The 16639-nt window shown below is 52.6% G+C and overlaps 1 protein-coding gene across 1 annotated transcript; it reads left to right on the plus strand.

Annotated features, from left to right (window-relative positions):
* Positions 1-9456: 9456 nt before the first annotated feature.
* SP9 (Sp9 transcription factor) lies at positions 9457-12755 on the plus strand. The gene is made up of 2 exons (XM_055398594.2): positions 9457-9477; positions 10474-12755. The coding sequence occupies exons 1-2, from the start codon at positions 9457-9459 to the stop codon at positions 11890-11892; spliced, it is 1440 nt and encodes a 479-aa protein (XP_055254569.1). The 3' UTR covers positions 11893-12755.
* Positions 12756-16639: the final 3884 nt, after the last annotated feature.

Genomic DNA, 16639 nt, shown 5'->3' on the forward strand with positions numbered 1-16639 from the left:
GATTCTCAGGAAGAAATATTAGAAAGAAAAAGACTTTAGGATTGCCCTGACATTTGTGTTTAATTTTCCTCTTGTTCTAAATGCTATTCAACTTTTATGGGAAGGAGAAAACTAGAAAGAGATAGCTTATACGAGAGCTGCTCAGTTCCAAAAATTAAAACCACCAGCTACCATCCAGAACCATGGCCCCCATTCAAGCCCCAGCTGTCAGTTCCCTGGCTGCGCTGACACCCTAAACTTGCAAATCACCAGTTGACTTCAGAATTCAGCTTATTGAAAGCGGGGCAATTCCGTGCAAGGCGAGTATATGATTACAACCGAAGTTATTGGTTGTTTATATCGAACATTCCCGGGAATGCAGAGGAGAAAAAGGCACCAGGAGAAAGAAACTCTAGCGACCCAAGAAGAGAGCGTTAGTGCCTCAAACCAGAGGCGCAACCTCCTAGGCCCCACTCTAGCGCGACCCCAGAGATTGGGTTCTCGCCGAAGCCGCCGGGATGAGCCCCAGCTAATTAACCCTTTCCCTGCCGAGCCCAGAGGCCCTCGCTCTTAAGGCCACTCCAGCAGCCAAGCTGCTTTAGGAGTCGGACATCACCTCTCGCCAGGGCGGACCGCCCACCTCCCCAGGCCTGCCCACTCCCTGCGGCGAGTCCCGGTAGCTCTACCTAGCGTTGGGCTAAGGTCTTCTTAATTAGGAGACAATAGCTGTCGAGGAAGAAGCGCAAATACTCCAGCGCTCTGTGCGCTCCAGCTTGGCGTTCTCGAGAGTTCCCGCGGGGCAAGGAGCTCGGCGGCTCAGAGCTGAGCGAGAGGAAGAGACCCTGACCGCGGGCGGAGGCCTGGGCTTCGGGAACACAGCCCCACCCTCCTTGCCGGGCCCCGCCCTCAATCTTCCTGTCTGGCGGGGACCTGCGGGTGGGGGACCACGCTCTTCACCGCTGCGAATCTGGAGCGGGGTGGAGGCCAGAAGCCTCGGGAAGGCGGCGCGGAACGCGGGCTTTAGCCGCTCGGATATCAGGACGTCCCCCAGTCCAGCGTTAGGCCCCCGCGCCCGGCGCGTGCTGTCACAGCCAAGTCCTTTTCTTCCTCGAAGGGAGCCGGCCCTCGATCCCTCGGAGGGTGGAGATTCCTCACGTTCCCTCCTCTCGCTCCCCCGGGTGGGATGTGGGATTAGGCTGGAGTGAATATTCCGTGTGCTCTATAATTACGCACACACTGAAATCTTCACCGTTGACTTAAGTTACTTGGCGCTGCGAGGGCTAGGGCCCCGCATATTGATTAAACGCAGCCTCTATTTACCTAAACAATAAATGTAGAGATTAGCAACGTTCACTTGATCACAGCGATGGGGTTGACAATTAAGGGGCAATGCATCCCAGATGTAACCGAGCCTGTGGAGGCGAGGGGGCGGACTGCAGGCTTCTCGGAGGCGGGCGCTCGCGGGCTGCGGCGGTGAAGGTGCGGTGCGGGGACGCCGAGCTTGGGGCAGCGCGGGGATCACGGCAGGAGGCGGACCGGAGGCTCCGCCACAGGGAGGCCTATGGCCACCCGGCCGGGGAGCCCCGCCGCTGGCTTTGGGGAACCCGAACACCCCCACACCCGGGGTGGCATCTGGAGCGCGGAGTCTGTCTCCCCGCGGCTATGTCACCTGCCTCAAGGCCGTCTCGCCCGCTGCTGCCTGGCAGGGAAGGAGGATCGACGCCGCTGGCGCGTGCCCGAGTGAGTGTGTCAGTGTCATCAATGTGCATTCCGCCTGTGGCCGCGGGGGAGGGGGAGGGGCAGGAGGAGACGCACGTGTCCAATGTGTGCGGAGCCTCCCCTGCTCCTCTGAGTACCCGGCTCTGGATACATCAGAGGCACGTTGGAGGTGGCAGTCTGACCTCTCGTTGGGGATAGATGTGACCAGAGAGGGCTCTAGATTGGCTGAAATTCAGAAAGCATGAGTGTCGGCCCAGGACAGGCCGGTTCTGGGAGAAGTCACAGGAGTGCCTGGATGCTTGGTGAGACTCTTAACCGACCTTCTTTCTCAGTCTCTCACTTAACTATAGAGCCCCGGGAAGTCCTAGGGGCGGAGGGGGCGGGGAATGGAAGAAAACAACTCAGGGAAGAACTCAGAAGAGTAAGAGTAAGGATAGTAAAGAACAGATGAGGGCAGCTGGGGGGAGAGGAGTGTGTGTGTGTGAGATCATGAGCCACCTAGAAGAGTTTCCATATCCTGGGCTCCCATCGCAGGTTGGCTGCAAAAGACACAGGTGGCAACTCTCCCAGTGCATGTAGTTTCTGTTTTTTCCCCTCTTCCCTCTGTGCTCCATTATCAACCCGTAATGCTTCCCATTCCACATATAGACACAGACAAAAGGATTTGTCCCAAACACCCATGGACAAGCCAGGACGGAGCCCTTTCCCGCCAAACCACTAAGGCCGGGAAATAAACGGCGCCTGCCCAGGCTCTGGGCGCGGGAGCCTTCAAGAAGACTTGAGTGGTAAGAGCATTTAGGGGATTGGAAAAAGGGAAGGAGAAAGAAAGGGAGGAGAAAGATGGGAAAAAGAAGAGGAGAAAGGGGGAGGGGACCTACAGGGGCAGAATTGAAAGTGGGGTTCGATTACGATCGCCCCTTCAGCGCCCAGGGTCTTTCCGCCGGCTGCCTCTCCCCCCATTTCAGAGCCGAGGGAGGACTGGGGGAGGGGAGATAAGACAAAGGGAATTCTCCTGTAGGAAGTGTGAAGTGCGTCTGTCCTCTCCTTGCAGGCTCTAGAAAAAACTGGCAGGAATTTCCTTGTCGTGAGAAGACGGACGAGTGTCTGCAGCACAGGAGACAACTACAAACAGACTTTGGGGCGGGAAAGAAGGCGGGAGGAGGGAGCTGGCAGGAGCCAGCTTTGATCGCCTCGGCTCTGTTGTATATTTGCCTTCTCCAGTTTAGATTAGCTGAAACAGTCAGCTCTAGCTAGGAGTTCAGTTCCGAGGAGTTCCCCCTCCCTCCCCAGCGCCCCCTCCCCAATGTCTTCTGCACGCGGGGAGCTGGGTCGCGGCTCTTCCCGGAGTCGCGCCTGAAACTTCAAGGGCTAATGGTTCTGTGTTCTGCCGTAATTAGGAGGCCACACAGCTCTCCAACACACCGTTGAAACAAATCTGTAAATCATCCTACCCCTCTCCGGGACAGACCCGGGGAAAGGCGGCAGCTGGGACTGTTCCCGGCTGCGTGCTCCGCGGGGGGAGTGGCGTCGCTGTGAACCCCGGCCTCGGTCTTTCTAAGCTCTTCCTTAGAAAGAAGAGAAAAGGGGCAAAGAATGGGCACCTCGCCATCCACCAAACGAGCCAGGTGAGCCTGTGTCTTTGCTTGAAAAGTTTTCAGAATAAATCGCTCTGGTGGTTCTAAGCAGTGATGAAGAGAGGCTGGGCCTGGGTCTTCTCCAGAACAGTGAGATAATGGGAAGGATATGGAGTCGTCCTCCCCCATCTCTTTTCTTTTCCCCACTCCGTATAAATCAGTCATATAAATCGTTTGCATTGTTTAAGGTACATTGATCAATCTAATGGCTTGTAATGGGTTCCTAATTGCCACTTGCAGAGTTCTGCAGGCTCCTGTTTGAACGGGAAAGGTTCTTGATTCCAGCAGAAGTCCACCTTAATCTTCAGACTGGTTGATTACAGACCCAGGAAGAGCACTAGGATGACCAGGCCACAGCAGTCTCAGAGCCTCAGGGGAGAGAGAAAAGGGGACTTACTAGGGATGTTTGCTATCCTTTTTGTTCTTTTTTCAAATTTCACTAAGGAGCAAAACCCAGACTGTGATTTATTGATTAGTTAGACAGGATGATTTTGCTTTTATCAGACAAGAAATCTTCCTTATTTGCATTCCTTGTGTCTGTATATAATACAGCAAAGAAGTTCCTTGGACACAAACTGCTCTCAGTCATACTTCTTTTTATTTACTTATTTCTAACAGGGCAGCATTAGGAATTGTGATAGAAAATCATACGGCTGGGGTGGGGGGTAGGGGCAGGGAACACTGTTAGAAGAAAAGCCAAACTTTCTCCAATATGGAAGAAAAGTCAAACTTTCTCCAATAGAGATATTAGGTATGCCTAAGTCCTGTTTCATAACTTGCAGCTGTGCCGCCTCTAAACCCTGGATGGAGGAAGGAGAGTTGGAAGACTCCTCAAAGGCTGCCTATGAAAGTGTAAAGCTGAGGAAACTAATATGCTGGCAAGGAGAAGCTGATGAATGACCAGAATTCCCTGGCCTTTGGGTTTTTTAAATATATTAACTTAGGGTCTGTGTGAAAAGATTGCTTTAGTGCCTCCAAAGATGGTTCCATCAGAGTTGGCTGAGACAACAAATGGGTTCCATTTTGGTAGAAAAGTGAAGTCGCTCAGTCGTGTCTGATTCTTTGCTGTAGCCTACCAGGCTCCTCCGTCCATGGGATTCTGCAGGCAAGAGTACTGGAGTGGGTAGCCATTTCCTTCTCCAGGGGATCTTCCTGACCCAGGGATCGAACCCGGGTCTCCCGCATTGTAGGCAGACACCTTACAGTCTGAGCCACCAGGGAAGTCCAATTTTGGTAGAAATGCCCTAAAAAAGAAGGAAGCCAACATTTGCTTAGGTTTAAGACCCCTCTGTAGTAGTTGGTTGGGGGGGGAATGTAAAACCCCAAGGCGAATAGGCCCCCCATAGTTTCCAAGTAAGGCAGTAAACAAATCTATGATGCTTGTCGAATAATCTTCCAATAATTGCAGTCATTAAAATCATCACAGTCTACAGACACCTTCCTTCCTTTGACACACCAGAGTCTTTCATTTAATTGTTCATGCATTTTTGGCTCAGATAAACAGATCAAGGCAGGCTTAAAATATATGGCCCAGATACATCTAGCAGCAGAAAATTAGTTGTGTGGCAAAGGTGTGGAGTGTCCTTAATAGACTAAGGGTTTTCAGTTTCTCCAGTAGACCTTAGAGACAAAAAGGATTTGCATCTCCTCCCATCTCTAAAGAGCAGTAACACTTCTGAGGTAGAGAAAAGATGAAAGTTCCAGTGGCTTCTTGAGCCTTTCTGCCTCTTATTTGCAAGGATTGGGATGGAATGAGGGTGTTATAGAACAAATATTAAGTGAAAACTCAATGGAAGTTGTGGTAGAGTTTCTCAATTTTCAATTAATTTTCTCCATCCAGTTGATCTCAAGGCTGGTGCTTTTAAAAATATAGATATGTGTTTATGATAAAAGATTCCCTTCTAATTAAAAGCTACATTTAATTGTCACCCACAATTTACAAACTCCAACTGAGGAAAAGCTTCACTGGACTCAACAACCCTACCTCTGTACTGACTTCTTCAGCCCCTGTTCATGGCAGGTGACTGTGGTACACAAGGGCAGCTTTCCCTGTGTGTGGGGTTTTTTTTTTTTGTTGTTTGTTTTTAACTTGTTATTAATGTATCTCCCCAACTCCCACACCGTGCTGACCTGATAATCACTGCTGTAGAGTAGATCATGCAAATGAAAAGCATAATTAATTGCGTGTATTATTCAGAAAGGGAGCCTGGTGGCTAAGCAAATAAATAAAGGCATGCCAAAGGAGGACAGGTCAGATAAGTGCTATTTTTTTAGGGCTCCTCTCCTCCCCCCTGGGCATCCTGGTCCGAGTGGCCAGGCTTTGACAGCAGCCAGCAGGGCCCGGGTGAGAACCTTCTGTTCCTCCTCCCCCGAAGCCTCCGCTCCCGCCCACATCCTCAAGTCTCCCCAACTCCACCTCACCTCACCCCACCCCATCCCATCCCCATGCCATATATTCGCAGCTCAACTCTGCGACTGGCCAAAGCTCTTGTGAGACTGGGCAGCCACCTAATATTTCGAGTTATTCAGAAGATAACTGGCCCTCTCCAGTCTCCCGTTGCATCAGGGAGAAGCATCTTTTTTTTTTTTTTTCCCCGTGTGGCGTAGCAGCTCCAATCCTTCGGATCCGCGCTAATGACGGAATTGTTTCCCCGGCTTTGCCTCCTCAACGCAGCAACTTGAGCAGTTGCTCAGATCGAAGCTCTGGGGAGAGGCAAGATGGGGGAAACAGTATTTGTTCAAAGGAAGTGAACTCTTCCCTTTAATCACCCTATTCTTCTTTATTAGGATTCCTATTGAAATTTTATTTTGCAAAAAAAAAAAATTATGTTGATTTAACCATAGTGTATTTACGATGTAAATATATTCCAAGATGAAAACGTCACGAATCAATTGTAAAGGACCCGGATACATAATTTTAAAAAATCAGTTTCAGTGTATATGAGGTTCTCACCCCACTTTCGCTGCTCAGTCAGATTTGTTTATGCAGAATCGACATTTAATAGTGCTAATTGCACTCCAGTTAAATTGCCCTGATTGCAGAAAGGGAAGCAATTTTCGTGCTCTCTGTCTGGGTTTGGAAGAAATTGTTTTATATTCACCTCTTTATAAAGAAGTGGAGATAAGGCACCGGGGCCTTTGCACAAATTGCACTTAGGGGCTGACTGGCAGCATTCAGGCGCTATAATAGAGCATTATTTGGCCGTTTTGAATAATGTAAAGCGTTTGCTGAAAGCTATTCTCCTGAAAATTGCTTTAACTTTTAAAAGGGTGATGATTCACTCCAAACCAGGCCTTTGTTACATTGTCATTATTTCCCCAAATGTTTTAACAGTCAGCTCAACACTTCAGCATAACACATTGATCTTTGTTTAAAAACTAGATTTTTTAGAGGAAGAAAAAATCTGTCAGACGGAAAAAAAAAAACAACCAAAACTGGACTTCTGAAAGATTTCCTTGGGCACCCCACCTTAAAGTTGAAGTGCCCAGGGCGTCTGCCTGCGATCATCTGTAAGATTTTCTAACTTTTATTGTGATCCGGTGATGTGTATCTAAAGAAATATCCCAGTGCCCATGTAGAGTCTGACAGCTGGAACTACGCTGAAAACGGAGGGAGGGGGAGGGGAGGAGAAGGGAGGAAGAGGAGAAGAGGAAGGCAACCCGGGCGCCTGGAGCCCGAGGTGCCAGCGTGAATTGTTTTAAATGGTTGACTTGAAAATGTCACCAGTGCTAAGTGGCTTTTTGGATTGTCTTATTACTTTGTCAGGTTTCCTTAAAGAGAGGGTGTGTTGGGGTGGGGGAGGAGGTGGCTGGGGGGAACCTCCGCGCTTCTCCCGGGGCTGCACTGGGTGAGTCGGCAACGCCTCGCTGCCACTTAACAATCCCTCTATTAGTAAATCGACGCGAAGACTCTACGGGAAGCCGAACACCAGTCTGCTCTCCCAGGGCAGAAGTCACCTGTTGGGAAGGGCTCCCGGGTCCCCCTGCCGGGCTTTCTGGTTCTTCCAGGCTGCTAGCATGCCGCCTCACCCCTCCACGCCGAGTCCCCGGGGCTTTTCACATTCCCCCTTTCCCCTCTCCCCTGTCAATTTCTACTGCAATCCCCAGGACACAAAGCTTCATTAGAGCCGCGCGGGTCTTCTCACTCTCTCCTTCTTCTCTCTTTCTCTGTCGTACTTTCTTCGGCCTTTCCGCCACTTTAGACCAAAGTGGGGGGGCGGGGAGCATTTGAGCCAAGATATTCTAACGAAAAGCAAAGAAAGCAACCCATATAGTCTTCTCCACCTACGGAGTGCACCAGGTTGCACGCAGGCTCCATCTCAGGGCCAAGAGATGAGCCAAGGTGGGCGTACTTTTTGGGCCAAGAGATACTGTATGCTCCCCCTCCGCAACAACTCGTCTTTTGCACCCAAGCTGTTGAGATTCGTGCTTTAAAATGTCTTTTAGAGCAGGATGTGGGTTAGCAGGGGGAAATGTGGTACATTAAAACCAGTACCCACATCTGTCGAGGGCACTGATATTTCTGATTCAAAAGCTGCTCCTGGCTACCCTGAAGAAAAAGAAGGGGAGACCCAGAATGAAGAAAAACACCTCAGCGGGTATTAAGGGGCTCCAGGAGCGTAGTTAGTTATCTGAGGACGTGTCTTCTCACACGACAGGATCCGAAGAGGACTTTAAGATGCTTCCAGCTTGCAAAATGTGGAGGCGCCCACGTGTGGCCTCGTCCCTGTTACTCACGGACAGAGGTCCGGGGGAGAAGCTCTCTGAGCACGTCCAGGAAAGCAGGGAGCTAGGGGCGAGCGCACCCCTCAACCCGGCGTCCTTGCCCTTCAGAGGAGCCTCTAGGCCCAGGCAGCCTGGAGTGTGAGTGGGTTGGAGCTGGGGCAAGAAACTCGATTCCGGGCTGAAAAGTGACATGCAAATCTTCATCGGGTTAAACAAACAGCCGAGCAAGCTGCAGCTTCAGCGGGGGTGACGGTGGGGGCGGACGCGGCTCGCGCGGATCTCTGTTTCCAAAGTCGTTGCATTGTGAAAATAAGCGGCTTCGTGCAGCGTGTTGTATGGGCTGATGTCTCCCACCCCCACGCCAGCCCCCAGTGAAACCCGGCAGATAATCAGCACGTCCCACTGTTTAGTCATATTTGACAACTGGGTTAACCTGGTATCTAGGAGCTGGCAAACGGTACAAAGGGTGCCCTCAATTACCACTTGAAGCTTCGGGTGTGAGTGGCACTTGTATTACCCCCTGGGTCAGAGGCCAGAGCGACAATTAGGAAGTCACATAGACCGCTAGGGGAAATGGCGGGATGCGGCAGGCTTCAGGCCCTCCCAACAAGTCTGTGGGTATAGACCTGGAAGAAGAGGCCTATTTCTTTCCTTTCGGAGAAGCCATCCCTTCACCCCTTCTCCTCAATGTGACTCTGACAGTAAAACTGAATCCAGTGGGAATCTGGAAACAGGTAGACAAGTGACAATGATACAATCGCGAGCGAGAATGATGGATTCCCGCTGAAGTTGTGCTCCGCAGGAGAGAGCCTGGATACACAAAGTGAGCGTTGACATTTTCATCTCTACTTGGGCCTTGCTCAAGTGGCCTCTGCCTTGGCGACCCCTCCTCTCCTGTCTCCTTTCCCACAAGTGGAGAGTCGAGGACAGTCAGTCCTAACTTGCATCATCTCAGAGAGTTCGCGAAGGGGGGGGGGATGGGGAAGCTTGTGACTCGGTCTCTACGATACTTAAACCTGGCTTGGTGAGTGTGTGTAAATTTTTAATTGCGCTGTAATTTCTTCAGTCCCTAGCCGGCGACCGCCCCCGCCCCCCACCCCGCTAGCCGCAGTGACTGGCACGCGCCGGGAGCCCGGGCTTGGGCCCCTCGGCGCGTCTGATTGGCTGCTGGGCAGCTCCCGTCTGCTCTGCCTGCGCCCTCATTGGGTAAGAAGCGCAGCCAGCGGCACTTCAAAGCGGGTGCTCCTCGCACTTAGGCTGAGTTTAGCCGGCGGGAGCCCGGAGTCCGCTCGGCGCGAGAGCGGGGACGCGGGAGCCGCGCGGAACCCGAATAGTTTTTCCGAGCAGCCGCCAGGCTCAGCCTCGCTCCAGGCCCCGCCACGCCACCCAGGGACCTGCTATGGCCACGTCTATACTTGGGGTAAGTCGGAAGTGCGGTATTTGCTTGTTTTAACGGGAGTAATTTTTCGTTATGGCTTCTCCAGGTCGTTGGGTCTGGAGAAACTGTTGCTGCCCAACTGCAGCCTCAGCCTCTTTGAGCACTTTCCACATTTCTGGGACTGATTCTTTCCAAATTATTGAAACCCAGGAGGTGCCTTTGAAAGAAAAGGATTTGTTAAGCAAGTCCTTTCAATATTCGGTTTTAGAGGTTCCTTTTCTTCCCCGCGTGATTTATATCCCATTCCCCTCCACCCTTGCTTAGGGGATTGTTGCAATTACGCGACAGCGGTGTTTCCAGAAAACAGTCTTAATCGTTTTGCAGACCATGTAGTCACGTTAACATTTACACTTTTGCGGCTCCCTAGTTCGTCTATGACTGAAATCCATAGCGGGGGTCGCTTCTGCTCGGATTCTTGTCTTCGTGTGTGTGTATGTAAACATTTAAAACGTTTTCTATTAAAAAGAATCAAGTCGTAGTCACCCTTGGGAGGAGTGCCCCAAGTTTCCCCCACCCCCGGTCGCTGTTTCGGCCGCCTCTGCCCTCACCTGGTGTTTGTTACCGATGTGTTTACCTCCACGCTTCATCCGGAAGGGCGACTTGGGGGCTTCTTTGAGAGGAGCGGGCTTATGGCGAGCGGAAGGCGAGCGACTTGAGTCCGGTTTGGGGCAGGATACGGAGCGACTGAGGCGGGGAGAACCGACACATCTTTGATTTGTTGCCCCACCGAAGAACAACTTTACAGCTCCGGGACCCTCTCTCTTGGGATCGCCTCTGCCCCGCGCCGGGCGCGGCGCGGAGCATCCTCCGCGAGCGCACCGGGAGAAGGCGCGACTTGGGGGGCCACGACCCCCCCGGCCCCCCGCCCCGGGACCAGCGCCTGGGGGACGGGGCTGCTCACGGGTGCACTTTGTGTCTTCCTCCCACTTGTTCCTGCCCTCCTCCTCCTTGCTCCCTCCCTTACCCCACCCACTCTAGGAAGAGCCGCGCTTCGGAACGACCCCGTTGGCCATGCTGGCGGCGACCTGTAACAAGATCGGCAACACGAGCCCGCTGACGACGCTGCCGGAGTCGAGCGCCTTCGCCAAGGGCGGTTTCCATCCGTGGAAGCGCTCCTCGTCCAGCTGCAACCTCGGGTCCAGCCTCTCGGGCTTCGCAGTGGCCACCGGCGGCCGCGGCTCGGGCGGCCTCGCGGGAGGCTCGGGCGCAGCCAACAGCGCCTTCTGCTTGGCCTCCACGTCCCCTACGTCGTCCGCTTTCAGCAGCGACTACGGCGGCCTCTTCTCCAACTCGGCGGCGGCCGCGGCGGCGGCGGCCGGGGTGTCCCCGCAGGAGGCGGGCGGCCAATCGGCCTTCATCTCCAAGGTGCATACGACGGCGGCCGACGGCCTGTACCCGCGCGTGGGGATGGCGCACCCGTACGAGTCGTGGTACAAGTCAGGCTTCCACTCGACGCTGGCGGCAGGCGAGGTGACCAACGGCGCTGCGTCGTCGTGGTGGGACGTGCACAGCAGCCCGGGCTCGTGGCTGGAGGTGCAGAACCCCGCTGGGGGGCTCCAGAGCTCGCTGCACTCGGGCGCCCCCCAAGCCTCGCTGCACTCGCAGCTCGGCACCTACAACCCCGACTTCAGCTCGCTCACGCACTCGGCCTTCAGCTCCACGGGCCTCGGCTCCTCGGCCGCCGCCGCCTCGCACTTGCTCTCCACCAGCCAGCACCTGCTGGCCCAGGACGGCTTCAAGCCGGTGCTGCCCTCCTACTCGGACTCCAGCGCCGCAGTAGCGGCCGCCGCAGCCAGCGCCATGATCTCGGGCGCCGCGGCCGCCGCCGCCGGGGGGAGCTCGGCACGCTCGGCCCGCCGCTACTCCGGCCGCGCCACCTGCGACTGCCCCAACTGCCAGGAGGCGGAGCGGCTGGGCCCGGCCGGGGCGAGCCTGCGGCGCAAGGGCCTGCACAGCTGCCACATCCCGGGCTGCGGCAAAGTGTACGGCAAGACGTCGCACCTGAAGGCACACCTGCGCTGGCACACGGGAGAGCGGCCCTTCGTGTGCAACTGGCTCTTCTGCGGCAAGCGCTTCACGCGCTCCGACGAGCTGCAGCGGCACCTGCGGACTCACACGGGCGAGAAGCGCTTCGCCTGTCCAGTGTGCAACAAGCGCTTCATGCGCAGCGACCACCTGAGCAAACACATTAAGACGCACAACGGGGGCGGCGGGGGCAAAAAGGGCAGCGACAGTGACACGGACGCCAGCAACCTGGAGACGCCCCGCTCCGAGTCCCCTGACCTCATCCTGCACGACTCCGGCGTCAGTGCGGCCCGGGCGGCTGCGGCTGCGGCGGCTGCGGCGGCAGCCTCGGCGGGAGGCAAGGAAACCGCGTCTGGCCCCAACGACTCTTAGAGATCCGGAGAGAGGCGCGAGGAAGCGAGCGAGCGAGTAGACAACGAAAGCGAGCGAGAGGTTTGGAAGGCAAACGACCGGGGGATGGAAGGGCGGGGGCTCCAGGGCCGCCCCCGGGCCGGCGCGAGGTGGTGCGGCATCCGGCTCGCGGACCGCCGCTCGCCGGCCAAGCCAGGAGCTCCCCTCTGCTGCCCGAGCCCAGACGAGAATCGAACGCGTGTTCCAGGAACAAAAGCGAACCAACTTGCGACACAAACACTTTAAAAAACTGCACACACATACACACGCCGGAGACCTACAACCACAAGCACGCACACTCAAGCGTGCACACACACACTAACACACCACTCGCACAAACTTCTCGAGCGAAGAGCAATACATAGAAACGTTCCCTCCTCCCCCCACCGCCCACCCCCTTCCACCCTTCTCTTTCCTTTTCTCCAAAAACAAGTCACCACCCTGCAAAGGACTGTCAGAACATTTGAGAACAAACGGGACCTATAAAAACAGACCCTTTGCGTGGATTATATTATATATAAAATGCTCCAAGTCCTGCTTGATATCTACTTACAGTGAAACTTTTTTTTCCTATAAAAGGAAGCATCAAAAAGGCTGAAGGTGAGAAATTAAACTGGAAGTCTAGTGACAGTTTCTCTGTATTTCATAACATCTGTATAAATAGGGTTCAAAAGATTGTGTTCTCTTATTTTCTTGTAAGTGTTCATTCGAATAGAGTTTTTTTTTTTTTTTTTGGTGAATTCCTGAAATTCAGGGAGCTTTTTTTTTTAATTTTCTGATGCACTTTGTGAAAGTCAGTATATATGTAAAAGATATTTAAAATGTTGAGTTATCATTTCACTCACAAACACGTAAGTTAAGGTCATCTAAAGAAATTAAATGCGTTTATCTGTATGAAGAAAATCTTGACACCATATTTTCATTTTGGTATTATTAAAGGACTCTGAACAATACACTTTCTTTTTTTTTTAATCCTGTTACCAGCCCCCCACCCCCACCCCGGCACCAGTAACCTTTACATGGGTCGACTTTTTTTGTTGGGAAAAATTCCTTTAATGTTAGTCTTAGGTAATGTAAGGTTTATGTGTGTTATAAAAAGCCATAATACAGATACCTTTTTGCGAAGTCAGAATTATTTATTTGTATCTTAACAGCATAAATTAAATGGGGTTATAAGGTGTAGTTGTATTACTTAAGGAGAGAGCTCTCAAAAGGTGACATTTTAAAACTCTGGAACCCCTTGGAAAAAGCAAAGGTCCTTGGCAGTTTTAAATGGGGAGGTGCCTACCCCTGCTAGGGAGGTCAGACAAAACTCCAGTGGGTTTGTTTGTTTTTAAAAAGCGATTTAGAAACAATGAGTGAAAGGAAAAAGCTTTTAAAAAGAAGTCTTTTACCTTCCAAGACCCTCTACGGTTGGGAGGTGACTCAAGGGAGTAAATCGCTAGAGTCAATACCCCGGAAAAGACATTTCATGCCTAAATGAAAATCTTGTTAAATGTTATTAATTTTGACTTAGAGCACACAGCAGCCCCCTGTGCCTTGTATTCCCTTATTAGGGATTCATGTCTTATCAAATATCTAATTAATCTCCTAGACATCATTTGTTCTGGCCAACTTTATCTCAGCTGGTCCACGGGGAAAACTCCAAATATTCTCCGTGACAAAGCTCCCTTGAAGATCTTTTTAATTGTCTAAATTAACTGCACCAAATTTGCATGTCAAACGGTAAAGGGCAACCTGAGATAAAATGTAAACGTTTTAAAAGCCCCCAAACTAAGCACTTGATTTGATAACTAGGCTTTTTAATGTTATGGAAGACAACTGCTCCTTTCCTTTTCAAAGACGGCTGATCTATGCAAATAGTGAATTGGAAATGCCTAGGTCCCCGCGCCGTCAAATGGCCCTCGCAGGTTATTTGAATATCAGTGGCGCTGCTTCTGAAAAGGTTCAAGGATGCTCTCCGACTTCTTTGTGATTACTCAGTGCGGCGTCTTATTCTGAAGAAAAAAAACCTCAGGAATAATTAAAGGCTGGGATCAGGCCTGGGAACACATTTGGGACAGGAATCTCATTTAGACAGTCTCTTTCAAAATAAGGCACAGTTAAATTGACCAGAAGGCAATTATTGAAATGAAAATTATTTTCACTCTCTTTGTCTTCTGACCACCAACTTAACAGCCCCGGTTTAAAAGAGAGGGAGAAACGAAAAGAAAATTGGTAAATGAAATAATTTCGCAATTCGAAAAAATGTTAATTTGGAAAATGAAGTACATATTTACAGAATAAAAGTATATCTAAAAGGCTCCCCTCACAATAGAAAATACAAGCAAAGTCAGCCTCAGTGTGTGGGGCAGTGTGGGGATTTAAAAAAATTATTGTCTTGGGAACTTGAATGACTGTTTTGATTTTTATAGAGGAGAAAAAAATAAACTGTTGTTATTAAGTCAACAAAAATTTTCTCTCAAACTGCAGTGAAAAGCCAAGTAGCAAAGTAGCGATAAAACGCACAGCGAAGGTCTCCAGCTGGGCGTTTGCAGAGTCTGGGGCTGGGTGGCTTCCCGCTCCCCCTTCTTGCGTCCCCGAAACCTCGGCTGGCCGGCTCTTCCTCGAGTGTTTCTTCTTCTTTGGCCATTTTCTCTTCTGGCTCAGTTTATCAGCGGGCCCCCCAGCCTACACTCCGCGCGCCCTCTCGTCCAGGCTTGGCCTGGAGAAGCTGGCCAGGGCTACGTTCCCTCTAGGGGCTTGAGGCCGAGGCGCTGGAGGTCGAGAGCGTGCCTGGCGTGTTTTGGGGGGCTGAGGGTAGGCGGCGCGGAGGTGAGGGTGTGGTGGGGTCTCCCGGGGAATAAGGGCGTCCGGGCGTCTGCCCCAGGCAGCTTTGTTTCTCGTGGATAATAAAGGCAGATCAAAGGGCCTGGCCGTGCAGGTCCCGCTCGCCTCGCGGCTCCCTCCGCAGCCCAGTGATCAAGGCCTCTGCGCGCTGCCTGTGCCCTGCGGGTCAGCGGACGTCCATCACCGCGGCTCCCCAGAACGGCGGGCGGCGGGCGGGCGTGAGCGTCCAGCCGGGAGAGCAGAGCTCGCGGAAGCTGCACGCGGAGGGAGAGGGCCCCTGCCCCCAGCCGAGACTAGCAGGCCAGGGAGACTCCCGCCCTCTTCCCCAACCTCCAGACGCAGGGGGCCTGGGGGCGCGGGGATACCTTGACCCGAGCAGGCGGCGACCCGCTGGGCCCCAGCAAATTGGGGAAGGCGTGCGTGGGAGGAGAGAGCCCAGGAACCCGAGACGAGCTCGGTCTCCACCTGAGGTGGGGCCACGTCTCCCCAGGGCCACCTCGGGGCTCCTGGGCGCGGCCCGCTCTGGTCCGGGCGCAGGCGAGGGCTGCTCGGAGGCTGGTGTGGGGGTGGGGGCGCAGGCAGGGGCCCCGAGTCCCGTCAGTCCCGGGTGAGAGGAAATTCGATTTCGTTTCAGCCGGTGTCTCCAAGTATTTCCTGTAGCTTCTCTTCCTGCGCAGGGGAGGAACGAGACCAAGTTTTCCTCGGCCCTTCTCTCAGCCAGTCGCAATCCACACCCTCCCCGCCGCGTTCTGCCTTTTCTGGCTTTATTTACATTTTTTTTTTTAACCCTTGGAGTGAATCGAATTCTACCTGATGTGGGGCGGGGGGTGGTGTGGAGAAAGAACGAAAAAAAGAAAGAAAAGAAAGATTTTTCTCTCCTTCAGGAGGGAAAACATTATTTTGACGCGATTAGATGGTGCACCTGAGCGGCTTGTCTGGACATTCCGTCAAATCGTTATAAGTCGTGTAAAATTGAATTTCTTTTTATTCAGATGGAAACTTTATTTATTTTAACTCTAATCTTATTTGCATCTATTATCTGTATTCGCCAAGGCTCTCTCCCACTACAAAAATGCAGATGAAGTAAATCTTACATAAATCCCGCCCATTTGTGTAATTGGTATACTAAGTGTTTATTTTAAGTGAGAATAATTTAGCTACAAATTTTCTTAAGGAATAACATTCTTAACACATTAAAAAAACTGAAAACTCTGATTTGCTTTTATGTTTGACAGTCGCTCTTGATTCCTTTAAGAGGAGCTTGGCGAGTGCGGCTCTCTGGCGCCATCTAGAGCTCGGGTTCGGGAAGGCCGCACTATCCGCCCTCGCTCGCCGCTTCGAGAGCGGGGAGTCTGCGTTTGCAGCGAGCTGCAACAACCGAGCGAATCCAGCAAAGAAAAGAGATTTTGTTTTCCGGGGAAGACAAACCCCGCTACTTGGGAGCACTGCTTAGTAAAGGCCGGTATTATTGCTCCCAGGCAAGGAAGTTTTTTCTGAGATGTGCTAACTGAAAATCCAAACAAATAAAATAACGCCCTGCTTGGCCCTAGCCTTAGAATTGGCGTATTTAACATTTCTTTCAAGGCAACTTCAGGTTCTTCCAACTTGGAGTTGAGAACGCTGGGCGCTGTCGGCGGCGATTTGGAGCCGGCATGGGGACCCGGCCGTGGGCGCAGCGCCCACGCGCTCTTCGCCCAACGACCCTGGCCTGGACCGACCAAACCAAGCAGATTAAAGCACGCAAGCAGATCGTCCCATGTCCCCAGACCCCCTGTGAAGGGGAGAGAAGCGAGGGACCCGCACCTTCTCCAGCCCGGACCCGGGGAGGATGGCCGAAGCAGTCTCCTGCCTCGCCGCTGTCTTCCAGGCGCCGTCCCGCAGGAGTCGAGTGCTGGGGGCT

This window comes from Moschus berezovskii, chromosome 2 (genome assembly GCF_049115385.1).
Source record: "Moschus berezovskii isolate FMDL1 chromosome 2, NW_MosBer_1.0, whole genome shotgun sequence".
Taxonomy (NCBI): domain Eukaryota; kingdom Metazoa; phylum Chordata; class Mammalia; order Artiodactyla; family Moschidae; genus Moschus; species Moschus berezovskii.

Bases quoted from the DNA above. Each gene is read 5' to 3' on its own strand.
- SP9 (XM_055398594.2), top strand. From the start codon at position 9,457: ATGGCCACGTCTATACTTGGG. The intron at 9,478-10,473 runs GTAAGTCGGAAG...CACCCACTCTAG, and splicing joins TGGCCACGTCTATACTTGGG to GAAGAGCCGCGCTTCGGAAC.